Raw genomic sequence first — 19,195 nt, 5'->3', positions numbered from 1 at the left:
AATTTATAGTGATCTGAATTAATTACATACTAAAATTATTAATTTTCTAATGTATGAATTTATTACGATTTAAAAAAAAAAAAAAAAAAAAAATAGATTTTTAACTTTTTTTTTTTTTTTTTTTGGTATCACTGCGCGATTGACTTTTGTGGCTGTTAAAACGGGAGTCGATTTCGTTTTAATTTTTAATTAATTATTTTTGATTCGAAGTAATTAGTCATCTACTTGTCATGGTATTACTAGTAATTTTGTAACGCATGAGCTTATGATACATATATTGTTTTTAATAACTTGTCTAAGTTTTTAATAACTTTTACGCGCATTCAACCAACACGATTGACTTTCGTACAGGTGCTTGTTGGCTTTTTTTAGTCTCCGCATGTGGGAAACCTTTTAAAACTTTCTCAAACTTTATTTTTGCTCATTTTCCACAAATTATTTTTTTCTAGCTTGAGGTTTTAATTATCTTTCTTTAAATCGGAATTTGAACCTAAGTTATTTAAGTTTCCAATAGTTTTTTTTTGTTTTCTTTTGTTTTGTTTGTTTCGTGTTTAATTATAGCAACAAAGAATCCAAGATGATCTTAACTTAAAACGTCGGTTTCCGGACCTATAGAATTTTATTTCTAGTTTAAAAAATTATATTTGAGAAATATGAACTTCGTTTTTAAAAAAATTTACATTTGATTTTTTTTTTTTTTATAAACAAAACTCGTAGTTATATAGTGAGGTCCGAAGATACGGATATATTTTTATTTATATTTAGAAATAAAAATCTTAAATAATTTTATCAAATTGAGTTCACCTCAAGATATTATTTTAACTCTACTTGGCGTAGCCGGAGCCCGTGTGGAAGACTGCGAAAAGTTATTCAAAGTACAATTTTATTTGAACATTAGTTTTAGTGTTCGCTTATTTTATTGATTTCTATAGAATTTAAAAATTAAGTTGAAAAATAAAAATATTTATTTATTAGACGAGAAACATGTAACCGTGTTTGATAATTCGTAATATTTTTTTACCTTATTGTAATTTTTTAGTTTTTCGTTAAAAAAATTATTTTCCGAGGCATTTCAAAGTCAAAAGTTTTCTTATAAACAATCTTTCAAAAGTTGAAATTGTTTGGGTTTTTTTTTTTTTCGTTGCTTGAATAAAAGTTTTTTTTAAGTTGGATATTCAAAAGTAGCGTGTTAACTTGACTACTAGAGAACGAACTTGTTAGGGTAAAAACAAGAGGGGGGGAAATATAAGAAGAGGAATCAGGACGAAAATAAGTTTGGTAAGTTCTGCTTTTGGCAGAAGAGGATGTCTACTTTCCCCCTCCTCATTCTCTTATAGTCTGGTGATGCTGGCAACATAGGCAACATAGTCAAAAAGTTAGCAGTAGCACATTCAACTACGAGTTGATATCTCTTGTGCTAGCCTCTCTCTCTCCACACACACACACACACACACACACACATACATATATATATAGGTATATATATATATATATATATATATATATATACACATACATATATATTTATATATACACGCATACACAACGTGTAGTTCAGGGTGCGTCGTCTTCCACGTCAGGCCAGACTGTTTTTTGATCACGTATCATAATGAATATTTCTTTTTACATTTGATCTGCATGGATTTAGTTTTGATTTATCTTCATTTTTAAATAACTTTAACGCTTCATTTAAAAAAGAAAAAAAAAATTTTGTAGACTGTTAAAATAATTCTTTTAATACTTCGTAGTGTCCATGTTGATACTACTGCTTGCTCGGCTCACTAGTAACTTTCTCCTGTTTTTAGATGAGCCAACCTTAGTTTAACAACGTTAGACTTTCTTTGTGATATTTTGAATTTAAGGCGTATTTATTTTTATTTTATTTTATTTTTTTTTTTTTAAGCGACAAAAAAAATTGCTTTCGATTTTTTATGTGTTTCTCAGAAAACACACACACACACACACACACACACACATCTTATATATATAAGTACACTCGTGGTTATCGAATTACGCCCAGCAAATAATTCAACTTGTTCTATTGAGTATACATAAAACTTCTTATATATATATATATATATATATATATATATATATATATATATATATATATAAATTTATGTGTGAAGCAAGCGTAAATAATAATTTATTGGTTTAATCTTTTTTTTTATCGGTTTTAGAGGATGTTAATTTTTTTCCATTAGTATCGTTCCAAGAAGAAAAGTTTATTTCAAGTTTTAAAAACGAAACTTTTTCCTTTTTTTTTTTTTTTTTATACAAATTTTATTTTTAACATTTCTTTAACCCTTATAACTTTTTGAAAACTAATCCGCTACTGTTTAAAAAATTATACGTTGCTCTGCTGTGATTTTATAAACGACGCTTATTTTTAGTAACTGCCATTATAATTGTTGATCAACGGCTTTATTTAACTTTCTGAACCAGTCAGGTCAGCCGTTTCACGAAGTTTTTGGGGTCGAAAGTTTACCCAGTTTTTTGTTGTTTTTTTTTTTTTGATCCGTTCAGCTTATAAAACTTTTGCCTAATGAAATAGACTTGATTTAAATTAGTTTTGAATGAAAAAGAATTTTGCCATATTTGATGCATAAATTAACTTTATAAACTTAAAATTAGCGTCTCGCAAAAAAAAAAAAAAATCTAATGTACGTTGTATAACCGTTTGGTTTTTAAATTATAATTTAAAAACATTGCTGATTCAAGAAAAATATACAAAGATAAATAACACAAACTTTTTATTTATTTTTTGATCCATGTGATTATACAATATTTTTAATTGTCCTCATTTAAATTTTTATATACTTTTTGGGCTTGCGCTTAAATATATTATTAAAGCATATATTTAAAATGTCCAATATTTTTGGATAACGACAAAATCTATTTTGAATCTGGTTTTAAAATCCGACCCAGTTGAACCGTCTACGCGTAATAATTATTATCACTACTGTTACAAGCGCCATTGTGCCATGTCTGGATACTAAGCTCTAGTAACTCTTCGTCTCAAGTCTACTATTACTGTCGCGTCATCAAGAGACATTGAACAGATGTGGTGAACCTTTCTAGTCGTGTTGATTCTTATAATCTGCTATCGGGATCCACAATACCTGTATTTGGGGGAGGGAAGGTCAAAGGGGCGAAATAGATTAAATTGGGACTAATGATTATCTTAAGTCATTTACCGTTCACCTCGACAGCGCAGTTCAAGAAAACACGTATCAGATCATTATTGTTATTGATCTTCGATTTGGTTGTCTTTGATTCTTTTGTTTAGACCCTAATACACTTTGATTCGCTATGGATTCAAACTAACATTAAATACTGCATGAATTAACTTTGTTTCCTCTGATTTTTTTACTGTCCTAACCTGATCCCTGAATTCTTGGATTTGTATCGAATACTGATCAAAGACAAACTATTGAAAGACAAACGTTGACATTTTTTATTATTGCTATTACATTTATTTAAAAACTGAAAAAAAAAAATGGCCAAGACAAAAGCTGCCCCTAAATCCGAAAAGCGAGTCCGAATGTCAACACGGCGTTCAGCCAACTTCACGCATCACGAAAAGCTGGTTCTACTCTCTTTGATGCGAGAATATCGCCATATAGTTGAAGATCGACATACCGACGGGGTAACCGTCAGAGAGAAGAACACCGCTTGGGTGGACTTGACGAACACGTATAACGCCGAAAGCGACGTCTCTACGCGTTCGCTCAAGCAGTTGCGACAATGTTGGAAAAATCTGAAGAGTCGTTCTCGGATCGACTTTCTACAAGACGAAACTGGTAACGCTGACATGGGGACCCTAACATTACTCCCAGCAACAGGTACTACCACATCACAGAAAAATGACAGCACCGGATCCGGAAACACTTTAACTCTAGTCACGGTTGGGGGAATATCGAATCCAACCACTACGAACGAAGGTGCAAAATCGTCTCCCTCTAATAACCCCAGCAGCATCGACAACGCAAGTACAATTATTCTTAATAACATCCTTACAAATAATAACCCTGTTATTAACAATAATAACAGTAATAGTATAAACAGTATACCAGCAACGAATGGAATTACAAGCGAGAATATGTCGTCGAGTTCAGCAAGTCCGGGGTTAACCAACTTCAGTCAGGCTTTACCAATCGCGACTTCAACTGCTACCAATCGCCAAGGTCCCGAATCTAAAACCTCAAGCAGCAACAAAAAGCGCAAAAAGAAGGCCCCTGCCAACCCGAAAGCTGTAGTTCCCACAACCGCAGTGGCCGTTGATGCTGAAGAAAGTGAACCTCAAGAAGTTAGTCGACAACGTCGAAAAGCCAGACCCACCCTGGTCCACTTGGACTACAACGAGAACGGGGTCTTGGAGGGCGATGCAAAAACTGCTGAAACCGAGCGTCCTCGCCGGAAAACCCGACCTTCTGTTATGCATTTGGACTATGACATCTCCACCGTTGATGACGATGAAGACGACGATGATGGAGCTGTGGTCGCTGACGAAGATGTCAGTGATCGACTCCACGTCAACGTCGCCTACCCCGACAACACGCCGATGGTGGTCAGCCAGTCCGGACAGTCTCAAGATGCTGACGACGGTTACCCTTCGGACACTCTGGCCGTTGTCTCTGTGTCCGGCAGTGCTGACCGGATCCACTTTAACAGCCACGTTTCTACCCCAGACTCCGACCATATCCAGCCCCACGAAGTGAATCTTCACCCTCAACCACAGACGACTACCTACCGACTGACCCATCCCAACACAACCTCCACGAATCATAATCACCCCATACAGATACAACCAGCCAGTTTCCAGCCCAGTTCGAACCACTTGCAGCCAGATGAACACACCACAGGTGAACATGATATTAAAGTATTTGATTCTATCAGAGGTATGATTTTTTTTTTTTCACGTGTGACCCTAATCATTTTAAATGACGCGCTTCAAATTGACCTGGTTTTTTGTTTTGTTTTTATTTTCGGAAAAAAAAAAGTCAGTTTCAAACTATAGGACAATTTTCAAGTTTAGTTGATTTGGATTGGGCATCCGAGGGACGTCAGTTCTTATTGAGTCAGTTCAGAGTATTGACGGAGTATCCAGATTCAATTGCTGAAATGGCCGGAGCCATTTATGATTTTAAAATCACCGGGGGTGGGGCATAAAAATTTTCGTGTTGTAGATACCGCCACTTGTAATTTTTTAATACGATTACGTGTGTATATTCTGAACAATTTGGAAGAAATGAAAAAAAAAAAATTGAAAAAATTATTTTAGAATTTAAAATGGAGATCAATTTCACATATATAAATTAAATGTAAAATACACCCCCCCACCATTGCGGGCTAATTTACCGTTTAAAGAGTTAACATTTTTTTTTTTCGTATGGAATGATAAATTTTATGTATTCTTTTTTTATTTTTTTTTTTTTTAAGACGATTGCATATGATTTGCCACACGAACTTAGGGTTAGTGGTAACTGACCCAAAAGGTTTAAATGGCATGGAAATGGATCCATCTACGTTAAAATTATGTACGAAACTGATTTCCCAATCAAAATTATAAAATAATCCTTTGCCAAAGGATTTTTATAATTTTGATTCGGAAAAGGATTCCTCTGGTACTCATTCAAAATTAGTTATTTAAAAAAAAACAATATAGAAAAGGCTTTATTTTGTACGTACTCTCACGAAGATGTCATACGTAAACTGATCAAGTAGGGTTTTTTTGTTTGTTTTTTTTTTTAACTAAGAAAATCAAAATTTACAATTTTTAACGATTTTACTACTAAACTGTATTGAACATGAAACTGATTTTTACTTCGACACTTCGAATTTAGTTGTCTCCCTTCTTACTTTTTTTCATCGGATTACCGACGAAAACAACTCGCTTAATCGTAAAATTTGATTTTCTTTAAAAAATAAATACTTGATCAAAATTAGGTGATTTTTAATATTTCATTTTCGTTCCGTGATTGTTACCTTTCTGTATTTGCTTTAAATTGTCGTCATAAGTACAATTCAGAATGTGCACTTTTTAAAATTAATTTTTTCTGCCAAGATTTTCAGTATGTTTACCTGGGGGGGAGGGGAATAACATATTACTAAAATCCAAGTTTTTTTTTTTTTGTGGGGGGTGACTCTGAGTGGCTTGATCTACAAATTTATCAAACATTTTTAAACTAATTGCTGTTTACTGGGTAGTTTTTGATCTTGAAGTAATATAGCTCTTTACATTAAGTTGCTTCACGTCTTGTCTGGAGCGATTTCCACAAAAAAAAGCATATGCTTAGTATCGTGTGCTTTTTTACATTTCTTTTTTATCATGGATTTTAAATCGTAAACCGAAACCGCTTCGGCGCTTCGGCCATTTCCAGGACTGACTCAGGAATCCTGAGTCTCAGGATTCCCCATCAATACACAGAACTGACCCCATAAGAACTGACCTTCAAAAGTATCAGGTGTTCATTAAATTATTAATTGAACCGAATTAGAAAACTGACATTGACTTTTTTAAATCACTTGATATGAAATTATGGGATGTAAATAACTTGTAAAACTTTAAAGTAAAAAAATGACTTGTTATATTCATTAGTTTAAATGCTTCCAAATTTCTTTTAAAACGTCAAAACATCACGAAGTAATTCCTTTGGATTTTACTATTAACAAAAGATTAAAATGGCTGACTTGTTTACTGAAGAAATCGAAATGCATTTTAGTGATTTTTTTTTTTTTATCGATAAGTCAGTAAGTCACGTAGAGACAAGAAACAGACACGAAGTGGTCACAATTTTAATATAGAAATTTCTAATTAAATGAAAATAATTGCTACTTATGCAATACGGTGCTGAAACAATGAGAAAGCCATTCTTAACATGGGGAGGAGAGTAGTATTTTGTAATTCTGTACTTTCACCTGATAATTTCATTTAAAAAAAAAAAAAAAAACTGGTAAAACTTGAACTTAACTTGAAAATACTATTTGAAAAATAGCACGATAGCATAAGCACCAAATAATTATTTAACAAATTTCAGGAGAGATATTTAAAGAATGGGTACTTATGCAGAGAAGGTACTGTGCTTTGATATGGGAGGATGTTTTATAACTATTCTGTACTTTCACCTAACAATTTAATAAACAAAAGATACCGTAAAACTTTCAAATTAAAATAGCACGTTACCTTCTCTCCATAAATACAAAAAAAAACATTTTTCTACAAATTAAAAAATTAGTCGTTTGTTAAATTTGATTATGTTCAAATATTTAAATTCTTTTCCAATAAAGAGAGGAAGACATTTTTTTAATTGTATGAAAGAGATTAATTTTTTTTTTTAATTGGCCAAATAAGTCATTACTTTCAATCTATTTTTTTCTTAAACTATGGTTTTAGTGAATAAAAATAACATAAACAGTAAGTTCTATCAAGTTTCTTTGTTGTCCACTTAAAACGCCGACCGAAAAATATAGTCTCCATCTTTATAAAAAAAAATTCAAAGGGCTAGGTAAGGAATAACGATAACTAGTTTAATTTTTTAGTTAATTCTAGTTAAAGTACCTAAGAACTATGAACTTGAGCTTTTGTTTCTCGATTTATTTATTTTTTATTTTAAATAAAAATTTCGACTAAGTTTTCATTTCGGCATTTCATGTGTAAGATGAAACTTGTTACAACGGTTCTAATTTTTTTCTAAGTCATACCTAGTTGAGGTAAAAAGTGCTTATGCTGACGGACTGTACCATACCAAATACCATTGTAGCGAAATAACGTTAGAGATCCATTCTTAACATGTGGAGGAGGGTGGCTTTTTAAAACTAATCTGTACTATTCTCGTATTCAATACCGTAAAAATGAGATTTAACTTGAAAACCATATCTAAAAAAAAAAGTGGGGGCACGGTCCGTATTCTGTATAAATAATTACTACAAAAAAAAAAACCCCCAACGAATTTTACTTTAAACCATGTACTTTCCAATAATTAATCCTAAAATACGATGCGCCGATGATGCGGTCTTTATTCCAGAGCGGCGTCCAGATTGACCTTTACTTTTTGATATCAGCTGTAGTAGATGTACAGTTTCGAAAGAGTCTTCTATCACGTTTATATGCCCCCCCCCCTTTTTTATTAGTTTAACACACACACACACACACATATATATATATATATATATATATATATATATATATATATATATATATATATTAATCTTAGTTTTATTTTTCTAATCGAAACGGAAACGCTCTATTATCAATCATTCCATGCGGCAAAATAAACTTCTTTGTCACGTGTTCTCTTGTTTATATAAAAAGTGTGGGCGGCATGTTATATCAGTGCACTCTATTGTTTTGTTTTAAATAATTTTTAAGTGTATTTTTTTTTTTTTTTAATAGTATTCATAATTTTAATATGCAAAAAAATAATGTAAACAAAATATTTTTTCTAACCAGCTACATCACTTATTTATTTGTATATGTAAGAAGCTGAATATTTTAGCTTCGTATTAATTTAGTCATTTTAGTTTCGTACTTTAGTTTTTTTTTGATTAATTTTGTATAATTTTTAATTCGTTTATTTTAATTTAATCATTAATAATTATTTCAGTATTATTAATTATGCTTAGTAAGCATTGTTGTAATTTAAATTTTGTTTGTTTTTTTTACACCCCCCCTCCCTGTAGCCCAGAAGCAAAACCTGATAACTGGTTTCCAGTGTTAAAGGCAGAAACACATTAAAACTTTTTTGTTTTGTTAAATTCCATTCCACAAGAATGTCTAAGGTTAAACCCATCTCCTCTCTTCTAAATTCTAGTTTTGCGATTTTTTTCTTAAAAACAAAAGCTAAAAGAAGTTTTTCTTGAACTTTTTTTTTTTTTTTAAATCGCAGTCTCCGTAAAATAAGTTTACAAAGGCTGCTTGTATCGATCGGCCCCCGTGGCTGCCAGTATTGGCTTGATAAAATTTTTATGAGTTAAATACAGTCGAAAGGCAAAAAAACAAAAGAAAAAAACAAAAAAAAAAAAAACTCGTGTTTCTTAAACAAAATGAAAACATTTACCGATTGTTGCATTGTATATTTTCTGAATTGTTTTTGGTTTTGTTTTTATAAATATAGTATTTTTTTATTTATTTTATTTTATTTTTATTTATTTATTGTGTCTTTTTCATCCCATGGTGAATAAATGTTAGAGAAAAATTTGGGAAATACTTAAGTTTCATGTTGGAAAAACATGATGATACCATGATTTTTTGAGTCATAACTTATTCATAGAATACCCTGCACTCAAGTTTGCAGAACAACTTTGACCAACTCCAATTCTGGGTGAACATTACATATAGGTAGTTCCATCCTGAGAAGTGTACAACAATGCATCTAGGTAATAGCAATCCCAAGCATTCATACACCATGAGGTACAGTGACGGTAGTTGCTGCACTCTGAATGAGACTCATGAGAAGGATGTTGGTGTGATCATTGACCAAAGAATGTCCTTCAGTAAACGTTGAATTCCAAGTCAACAAAGCCAACCAGGTTCTCAGTTGTCAAACACACCTTTACAATTCTGGACACGTCTTTCCTGCTTCTTTATAACTCCCTAATCTGCCCACACTTGGAATATGCTTCTGTGGTTTAGTACTCCAATTTAAAAAAAAAAAAAATTCTAAGCTCTTGAAAGGGTCCCCACGTACAGCAACAAGACTTGTATAGGGCATCCCCAATTTATCCTACTTTGAATCCCTCACATGTCTCGATCTTCTTGCTCTTGAATTTTGTAGACAATATGCCAATGTAACACAGGCCTACAAGATGAGTTTCAGTGGGGGAAGAGATGGCTGGTTACTTTTAATGCATCTAAAACCAAGCTCCTAACTTTACATCAACGCTCTGTTCCTCATTTAGCATCAATTGAAATGGATGGTTCTCGTCTTGGGGAGGCTTCATGTTTTGACAAGCTCCTGGGTTTGACCTTTACTGAAATGGAACACGTATATAAAGTCTGTTGCCTGGGCCACTGGGAAAATGGTAAGATCCTTCTACCGCTCCAGAAGATATCTCACTACTGATGCAATTCTCTATCTCTATAAAAGCCAAGTACGTCCAAAGATGGAGTACTGCTGCCATATCTGGGCTGGAGCTTCAAAAACAGCCTATCCTGCCTTGACAAAGTAGAAAATAGACTTCGTGGCTTGGTGGGGATGCTCTTTTCTCTTCCCTGCAACCTCTCTCCCACAGAAGAGACGTTGCGTGCCTGTCTTTGTTTTATCGTTATTTCCATGGCAAGTGCTCGTCCAAGCTCCAATCTCTGGTCCCCCCTCGCCAATCCTTCATGATAAACACCCGTCTAGCTAAAACCACTGTCAGTAATTTCCCCCACTCTTTATCTGTACCTAAATCAAAACGTAGATTCCATGAACATAGCTTTTTTCTGAGAAGTGCACGCCTGTGGAATTCTCTTTTGTTTGCCTGTTTCCCACCTGACTACAACTTGGATGTCTTCAAGTCCAACATAAACAAATTCCTGATTAATCGCCCCCTTAAGACACTTTATCAAATCTCCAATACCAACTATTACTACGATATTATCTCATTGATACACAAAATAACCCTTATCCCCGAGTGGCTTACGGGCCTTGATAAGTGGTGATCCCCATGTAAAAAAAAAATCTTTATCGTGAAAGACCTTGCACCAATTGTGGCAATTGCTTGCTCACTCCAACGCTCAGCCCATCTATCAGGGGGACACAATCTGAAGATTGCAGACCCAGCATCATTCTGATTCTTGGGCAGTTACTCTTGTTTGGAACAGGCTAATTTTCCATACAATTAATGTCCCATCAGTAAATGCCTTTGCTTGGCTGGAGGATGAATACCAAAACCTATGTCACTATTAATTTTCAGAGTCAAGTGACCCTACTCTCACATATTTTTCATGGGCATTACATCTAATGCTGCTTGACTCTCTTCAACAGAAGAGGATCAAAATCTTGCTATAGCGTCTCAATACCCTAGTCGGGTAAGCAATGATCTATATTTTAAGATAAATATCAGAAAACATACTGTGATATACAAATATCTGTACCTGATGTTGCCAAGCTAATCAAAATCCTTGATTCCAGTAAAGCAACCGGCCCTGATAGTATTCCAATTATAATACTCAAAAGACTTCAACCAGAACTAGCGCCCATTTTTACAAAACTGTTTAAACGTTGTCTTAAGGAGAATTACTTCCCATCACCCTGGAAAATCTCATCAGTATGCCTTGTATTTAAGAATTCAGGTGATCGCTCATCCCCCTCTCAGTACAAGCCAATAAGTCTCCTGTGCATCATGAGTAAGTTGCTGGAATATGTGTTAAAAAGAAGTAATCAATCATCTCAACAAAAATAACCCTCTTAGTGACACACAATATGGTTTCCGTTCTGCTCGATCTACAGCAGATGTGCTTACAGTTATCTCATAGGATTAGCGAATCTCTTGACAGAGGCAACCTTTCTAGGGCAATTGCTCTTGACATATCAAAGGCCTTTGATAGAGTATGGCATAAAGGTTTACTTCACAAGATCTCCAGCTATGGTATAGCTAGAAATGTCTTGATTATTAAATCATTTTTTTCTGATAGGTTCATAAGAGTAGTTGATGGGCAAAAATCAGAAGCTCACAGTATTAATGCTGGAGTCCCTCAGGGGTCCATCCTGGGCCCAACTCTTTTCCTGATCTACATTAATGATCTTCCAAATCACATCCTTGTAGACATTTATGCTGATGACACTACGGTCTATGGTAGTACATCTAAACGACCAACTTCTCTCCGATTCTCTCTCCTCTGATCTTGAGCATGTGGTACAATGGGGAAAGGAGTGGCTGTTACTTTTAATGCATCTAAAACAAAGCTTCTGTCTTTACATCATCAATGTTCTGATCCACATCTGGCATCAATTGAAATGAATGGCTCTCGTCTTGGGGAAGCCTCAAGTTTTGACAAGCTTCTGGGCTTGACCTTTACTCCTGATCTTAAATGGAACACCTACATCAAATCTGTTTCAAGGCCGCTGGAATAATGGTGGGATCCTTCTATCGATCCAGTAGATATCTCACTGCTGATGCAATTCTCTATCTATATAAGAGCCAGGTACGTCCAAGGATGGAGTACTGTTGCCACATATGGGCAGGAGCTGCTAGAAAGGACTTATCCTGCCTTGATAGAGTTCAAAATAGACTTCGTGGCCTCGTAGGAGATGTCCTTTTCTCTTTGCTGCAACCTCTATCTCACAGAAGAGATGTTGCGAGTTTGTCTCTGCTTTATCAATATTTTCATGGAAAGTGTTTGACTGAGCTTCAATCTATGGTACCCCCTCGCCAAACTTTCACAAGAAACACTCGTCTAGCTGAAAACACTATCAATAATTCCCCCCCTCCACTCTTTATCTGTGTCTACACCTAAATGTAGATTCCATGAACAAAGCTTCTTTCTTAGAACTGCACGCCTGTGAAATTATCTTCTGTTTTCCTGCTTTCCAGCTGACTACAATATGGTTGTCTTCAAGTCCAACATAAACAAGTTCTTGATGAGCTGGTCCACTTAAGTTAACAAATTTACCGAATTTCGATTACTAACGATTACTATATTGTCTTAACCCTTATCCTCGAGTGGTTTCTGGGCTTTGATCAGTGGTTATGCCTATGTAAAAAAAAAAAAAAAAAAAAATCAAATATTTAGTAAATTATAACTGAAAACAATTCAGAAATCCAATTTTGCCCAGTTTTAAGATTTAAGCAAAGATGTTTTATTTTATAAGAAACAAATAAAAATTCAGCTGCATTAAAAATTACATTTAAGTATACTACTTGGTAATGTTATATACATGTACTACAAAAATTGGCGAAAAAAAAATTAAATTTTAGAAAAGAAAATGTCTACAAAAATCAGAATAGTGAAATATTTTGCTCTGTCGCCAGTTTCAAAGTTGGAAGACATTTTCGAAAGCTAACCGAAACAATACAGTGCAAAAAAAAATACAATTCTAAAAACGCTAAAGCAATAATTTACAATATCAATGTTTTATAGAACAAAGTTTTAAAACTTCTCATAAAAAGTGAAGGATTTTTTATGAATTTATTTGAAATTATGGAGCCTTGACTTGCTATTTGCATTTTCCCTTCCCCTTAACATTTGAAATGTTTTTGTTCAATAGCTTTTTTTTTTCTTCTTTTTAACTAATTTTTACATGATAGTGTGGATATTAATGTACAAATACATATTGGTATTATATAGTAATTATGCCATCCGATTTAACCAAATAATTTTTTATTCATTGATATGTGTGTGTGTGAGAACATTTTTGTCACTTATTATAGACCTTAAACAATGTTTTTCTTTATTATATAAAAGGAACATTGTCTCTGTGAGTTTGTTCCCTATTGGCTCCGAAACTGCTGGGCCGATTTTTTTTTTTTTTTTTTTTTTTTTTTTTAATTTCACACAAAGGTACTTGATGTTTCTGGGGAGTGTTCTTAGGTAGCTTTTGTATCCAAATGCATCCAATAAATATCTATAATTGAAAAAACCCGATTAAAGAAGTCCAATTTTTAACCAAAGTTAACACTTTTATAAAACTTAACATCACAAGTGCATTTGAAAAGTTTTATCAGCGCACAAGAAGAAAGGCCCAGCATATAAAAGCAACTGTAGATTTTATTTAAGACGGGCGAGTTCGAAATGAATGTTGCTTTTTAGATCACAATTGAACCATAATACTTGACTTTTGTACATTTAACTTTAATTCAAGTGATTATGTAAAAATAATTTCATAAAATCAACAGTTGGTTCTTTGATAGGACAGGGGCGCGTTTAAAATGAATGTATATGTTTAGAGCACATTTAAACCATGATACTTGACTTTTGGATTTTAAACCGTTATTTACAGATGATTTTATAAAATATACAGTAGATAAAATATTTGCTTTATATCGTTTTCGTATATTGAAAAAAGGAAACTTTTAGCATGAAATTAGGATTTAAAAATGATTTCTTGTATTTTCAATTTTATGGTGCTTTTCAGTGTAGAAATATTTGATTTGTTAAGGCCGCCCTGGCTTTTCCAGGTCCTAAAATACGCATAAATATTATATTTTAATTAATGCAAAATTCTCATATTATAAGCAGAAATACCATAGGTATTAAATCTAACGTTTAATTTCTTTTTAAAAAAAAAAGAAGTAAAACAAACGAGATAAAACCGAGACATGTGCATATGAGTATGTTTTTTTTTTTTTAAACAGTTAACTTCTTGTAAATAAAAAAAATAAAAAAAATTTGAGCCGAGACCAAAACCTAAAGACAGTGAGTCAAGTATGATAATCAAAAGACCAACTTGACATGTTCTTTAAAATATGTTTTCAAATAAACTTATACTTAACATAATGAAGTTGTCATGCACAGTAAGAAACAGTTGAAAACTGATAAAAATTCGATCACTCTCACATATCAATTTTTCAATTATACCCCTCTTTAGCAGCCCTTTTTTCTGGATGAACACTGATTAAAAAGTTTTCGAGATGTCTGAATACTCTATACACCAAATTTTAAGTCTGTAGATCAAAAATTTGTTGAGTATATAGGTTGAGAAGTGTCTTAACACACATACCTCACTTTTATAGATATATTGATAGATTAAAATGATATAATACTGAAACTTAGAACCCTTTATTTAATTTGGATCAAAATCCAGTGCATGATTTTCATTCTAGAAAATTCATGACTGAATTATGTTCTTGTTTATGATAGTGTATACATTTTCTTTGAAAAAAAAGTGTCTTACACTGAAAATCAATTTGTGGGGTTTTATTTTAGTCTATGCCAGAGTAATATTACAAATTCTAGGAAAATTCTATGGGTACTTCCCAAATAGGTTTATATTTATGATATCTAGAACAGACCTCCATACTAGCTGGACCTACTAAATTATTAAATCGTCCTCTTTCTGTCTTAACCCATAACATGAATTTACTTCTGTACCTAGCATTACAAGCGTATGCTGTATTTTCGTGGACATCGGCAATATTACATACCTAATGTGCTTCAGCAAGTCCTATCTTTTTTATTTGTATGTCAATCTTTAAAAAAATTACATTGATGAAAAGAATAAGCTTTCCAATGATGTTAATTTATTTTTCTTTTATGTGTTCAATGTTTTTATCCTCCAAGTTAAAAATGAAGAAAAAAACGGTAAAAAATTACGACAGCAAAAAAGGGAAACTGTTTTTTCAATGTTTACATTTTATATGTTGCGTTTGCATACATATGCACAGGGTTAAATTTTACTGGATATAGCTGAAATTTTACAGGCTATACAAACAAAGCAGTCCATCTCTGCTGGTGTTTTATTTTTATGATTACAGGAAGCAAAGTTACGATCGAGCAAAGTTGACAAAAAATATTTCAAAATTGATAAGATAAATCGGTATATATCATCTATTTTCATATAGATAATAGTTTTAGAATTATTTTCATGTATAATATGTAAATATTTGATAATTATTGTGGAAATTTCTTTAAAATGTTATCTTTTATAGAAATTCAAATTGCTTAAAGGGAAACGATGACAATGATGGTTAGTTTCATTTTTTTATTCTGGGTTTGTCAATTAAAAAAAATTATCAAGTTTTTCAAATTTGATTTCCAAATAATATTTTGTTTTTAATGCTTGTAGTATACATGTGCTAAAAGTGCTAAAAAAACATTTTATTGGTAAAAAAAACAAAAAAAACATATGTAACAAATAAAAGGTACTTGTGCACTTATGCTACCATGCTGAAATAATAACGTTATTACTTAGAAACCCATTCTTAACATGGAGAACGAAGGGTGTTTTGTTAACTATTCTGTACTTTCACCTAACAATTAAATAAAATATATTGTGAAACTTGAATTTATTTTTAACTCATTGTCAAGACCATTTTTTCGAATCTTAAACCCGTTTTTTTTTTTTAACTGAAGCTATCTAAGTAATAATAGTAGTAATTAGGCGGTTAGATAAAGAATTTCATTATGATGCATTTTGTAAATTTTTCCTTTGTTTCCACCTTAACATTTTTCTTTAAAATTAAGGTTTTCGGGTATGCTGAAAACGAATATCGCATTTAAATTTTCCACAAATAAGTAGCTTTCTGAATATTAAGCAATGTCATTTCTTATGTTATTGCTGGTGGCCATCTTGGTACGTGTGGTTACGCATAGTTTCTCGAGGTTAGGTTTGCATGCTCGTGCTTACCAAGATGGCCACAATGATAACATAAGAAATGACATTGCTTAATATCTGGAAAACTTTGCAGAAAATTTAAATGTGATATTTGTTTTCAGCATACCCTAAAACCTAAAAAAAGTAATCATTTTAAATGTTAGGGTGGAACAAGGTTACCATTTTATTTCTGTTTACATAGTTGAATTTTCAGTAAAACAACAGAATAGAAATGACAAAAATTACCATCAACTGGTGATTATATAGTTGTTGGTTGTCAAGGTTCCTGGTATCCTGGTACTGTGAAAGTTACATCAAGGATTCACGTAGAGTACGATTTATGGTTGCATCTCAGAAAATAGGGGTATATTTTGGGCCAGATAGAGGATTTACAAAATTAAAAATTGGACAGGTCCCAAAATGCATAAGTTCTGGTTGACTATGGGAATTTCCATCTTTTACAGAAATCCAAAATCTATATGAAAAATTTTCTTTGATTTATTTCTGAGATTAATTCATATCTACTCAACTTTTTTTTTTTAGGGGAGTAGTAAATACCGGCCATGAATGCTCTTTAGGCATTCAATGGCTACATGCAAGGTTAAGCTCGCTTTTAATGAGGAGGTAGGAAAATGCCTGCTCTCAATAAAGCTGTATTTAAATACCACTATAATACTTAGTTTTGTTCATGAACAGACACTCACTATGATACCATGTAGCAGTTTAAAAAATAATTGAAATTTGTACATCTTAATTTATAATTCATGGCTTATGGTAAAGAGATGCATCAAATTTGACTGCATAATCAGAAAGAGCACATAGTGCCAAGTTTCATGAAAATAGCTTGAAAAAATAAATAAATGGTGACAAAATTAACAAATTTCTTGAAATGTTGAGGTCTGTAATTTAGCCCACTTTTTCTAAAGAAAAATGTCCACAGAAAAACCTAAATTTTGGCACTTAAAATTCTCATAACTTTTGAACTACTGATGGTATTTGCATAATTCAAACGGTTTTAAGCATTTTTGACATAGCTCTTTTCATGCAAGTTGATAAAATAACAATTATCTAAAAAGAAAAAAATCAACTTGTAATGCTACTATACCCATAAAAGAATCCACTCTTTCTCTGAACTGGTGAAAATAATATATGGTATGATTAAATAGTATGCTTACTTTAAAAATGGGAAATTGATCATATCTTTGAAAACATTATTTCACAAATAATTTTGAAAATGTTAAAAAACATTAAAAGATCAAAAAAAAATTATTTTTTTTACTTTCGGTGTAAAACACTTTTTTCAAAGATGATTTTTTTTTCTCTTCACTCCTTGACAACTGGAACAAATATATTGAAAGCATTACAAAGAAGGTAGGTTCCCTCTATTGTACGAGATTACTCACACCCAAGAGTATCCTGTACCTCTACAAAACCACTATTTGCCCATGTGTCGAGTATTGTTGCCATATCTTGGCTGGTACATCTACTGTTAGTCTCTAATCTAATAAGTTCTGCATTGTCAACCAAGCTCTAGCCGATCTCATCACCATAATGTTTCATCTGTATGCCTGGTTTTCAAGTATTTTCATGGAATGTGCTTTGAAGCACTTGTGTTCCCTCCCCTCTGACAAACCCGCTTAGCAACAAAATCACACCCCTTCATTGTAGAGCTCCCTAAATGCCGGAAGGCCTTCTACTCTAATATTTTCTTCCCTCGAACAGCTAGATTTTGGAATTCCCTTCCTATAACTTGCTTCCTTAACTGTATTGATATGTCGAAGTTTAAATGTAATGTAAACCAACATCTTGCTCATCTCCCCTAAACATGGTCTTAAGTAGTAGCCCCCTTATATCCAAGTGGTAATATGTCTTGCTTAGGGTGAACGCGTGTAGTAAAAAAAAAAAAAAAAAAAATCAGAAATTGGAATACCATCAGAGTTTCAATTTTTAAAAAAGTTAGTTTTCAAGGTCATATAAGGTACGGGACTTCATGGGTTGCACTATAGATCAAGTAATAAATCTTTCTGATCAGTATAAACAAATTAATCTTCACCTTGGTCTGTCCTTGATCCTTTGATTTCAATATCATCAAATTAAATTGGTTCTATTTTAGAGCATGACCCAGTATTTTGACGAAATTTGATTGAGCGATGTGAATGCTAGTTTGTACATCAACAGTAACATAATAATAATAATGGCAAGCAATCTACGAAAGATTAATGCAAGCAACAGTAAAGGTAGTCACTAGTTTTGTCTTCTCTGTGCCAGCCTCTCGAACCAAAGGTTCTCAAGTCCTTCGCCAACAAGTAACAAACTCTACCGGAAACATAGCCTTCACATTGGCAGAGGTAATAACATTATTTGGGATACCTATTACTGGTGGCTATCAAATGTGTTGAACGTTTAATATATAAAGTTGACTCTGCTTTTGTTATACAAGATCGATATTTAATTCTAGTTAGTCATAACTCAATAATAGGCCATGTACTAGAGAAGAAAAAAAAAAAAATATATATATATATATATATGTGACACAGTCTATCTGAAGAACTGTCTCTATTAAACTACTGTCAATTTCTGGTCTATACTTGAAACTTGATATATACGGAATTATGATCTGCAGTACAGATTGGATTTTTTTTGAGCTGGTAAAAGTAGCTTGAAGGTATTTGAATTTTTACAGTTTTTCCAAGTGTTACTGCCCCTTTTGATAGACCTAAAATAAATTGATCCCTTGTGCCTAGTAGCTGTTCCAAAATTTATGATAGATTAATTTGTTTAGAAGTGAATCTTCCAGTTTGAAAAATTCTGCGCATGTGTAATAAAAAAAATAAAAAAAATTAAAGCCATGAAAACTTTCTTTTTTTTTTTTTTTTAAATCAACAACTTTTATCGTGTTTAAAATATGCAAATAAAACCAAAACTATAATTCCCTTTTTCTTTTTTATGAATTTTAT

At 32.5% G+C, this 19,195-nt stretch overlaps 1 protein-coding gene across 2 annotated transcripts in view; it reads left to right on the top strand.

Annotated features, from left to right (window-relative positions):
• The first annotated feature begins 2,164 nt into the window (after positions 1-2,164).
• LOC145299501 (uncharacterized) overlaps positions 2,165-19,195 on the top strand; it is a 50,167-nt gene continuing 33,136 nt past the window's right edge. Inside the window, exon 1 of one of the 2 annotated variants that reach the window (XM_080144410.1) lies at positions 2,165-4,865. In XM_080144410.1, coding sequence (XP_080000536.1) covers positions 3,500-4,865 — 1,366 coding nt within the window. In that variant the 5' untranslated portion in view covers positions 2,165-3,499. Of the gene's footprint in view, positions 4,902-19,195 lie in introns of both variants that reach the window. The other variant, XM_080144409.1, reaches the window with a different exon arrangement.

The sequence above is a fragment of the Euprymna scolopes genome, chromosome 2 (genome assembly GCF_053919585.1).
Source record: "Euprymna scolopes isolate OS-2025 chromosome 2, ASM5391958v1, whole genome shotgun sequence".
NCBI classification, from domain to species: Eukaryota; Metazoa; Mollusca; class Cephalopoda; order Sepiida; family Sepiolidae; genus Euprymna; species Euprymna scolopes.
The sequence above is the reverse complement of the archived record's forward strand: the minus strand, read 5'-3'. Positions and strand labels throughout refer to the sequence as shown.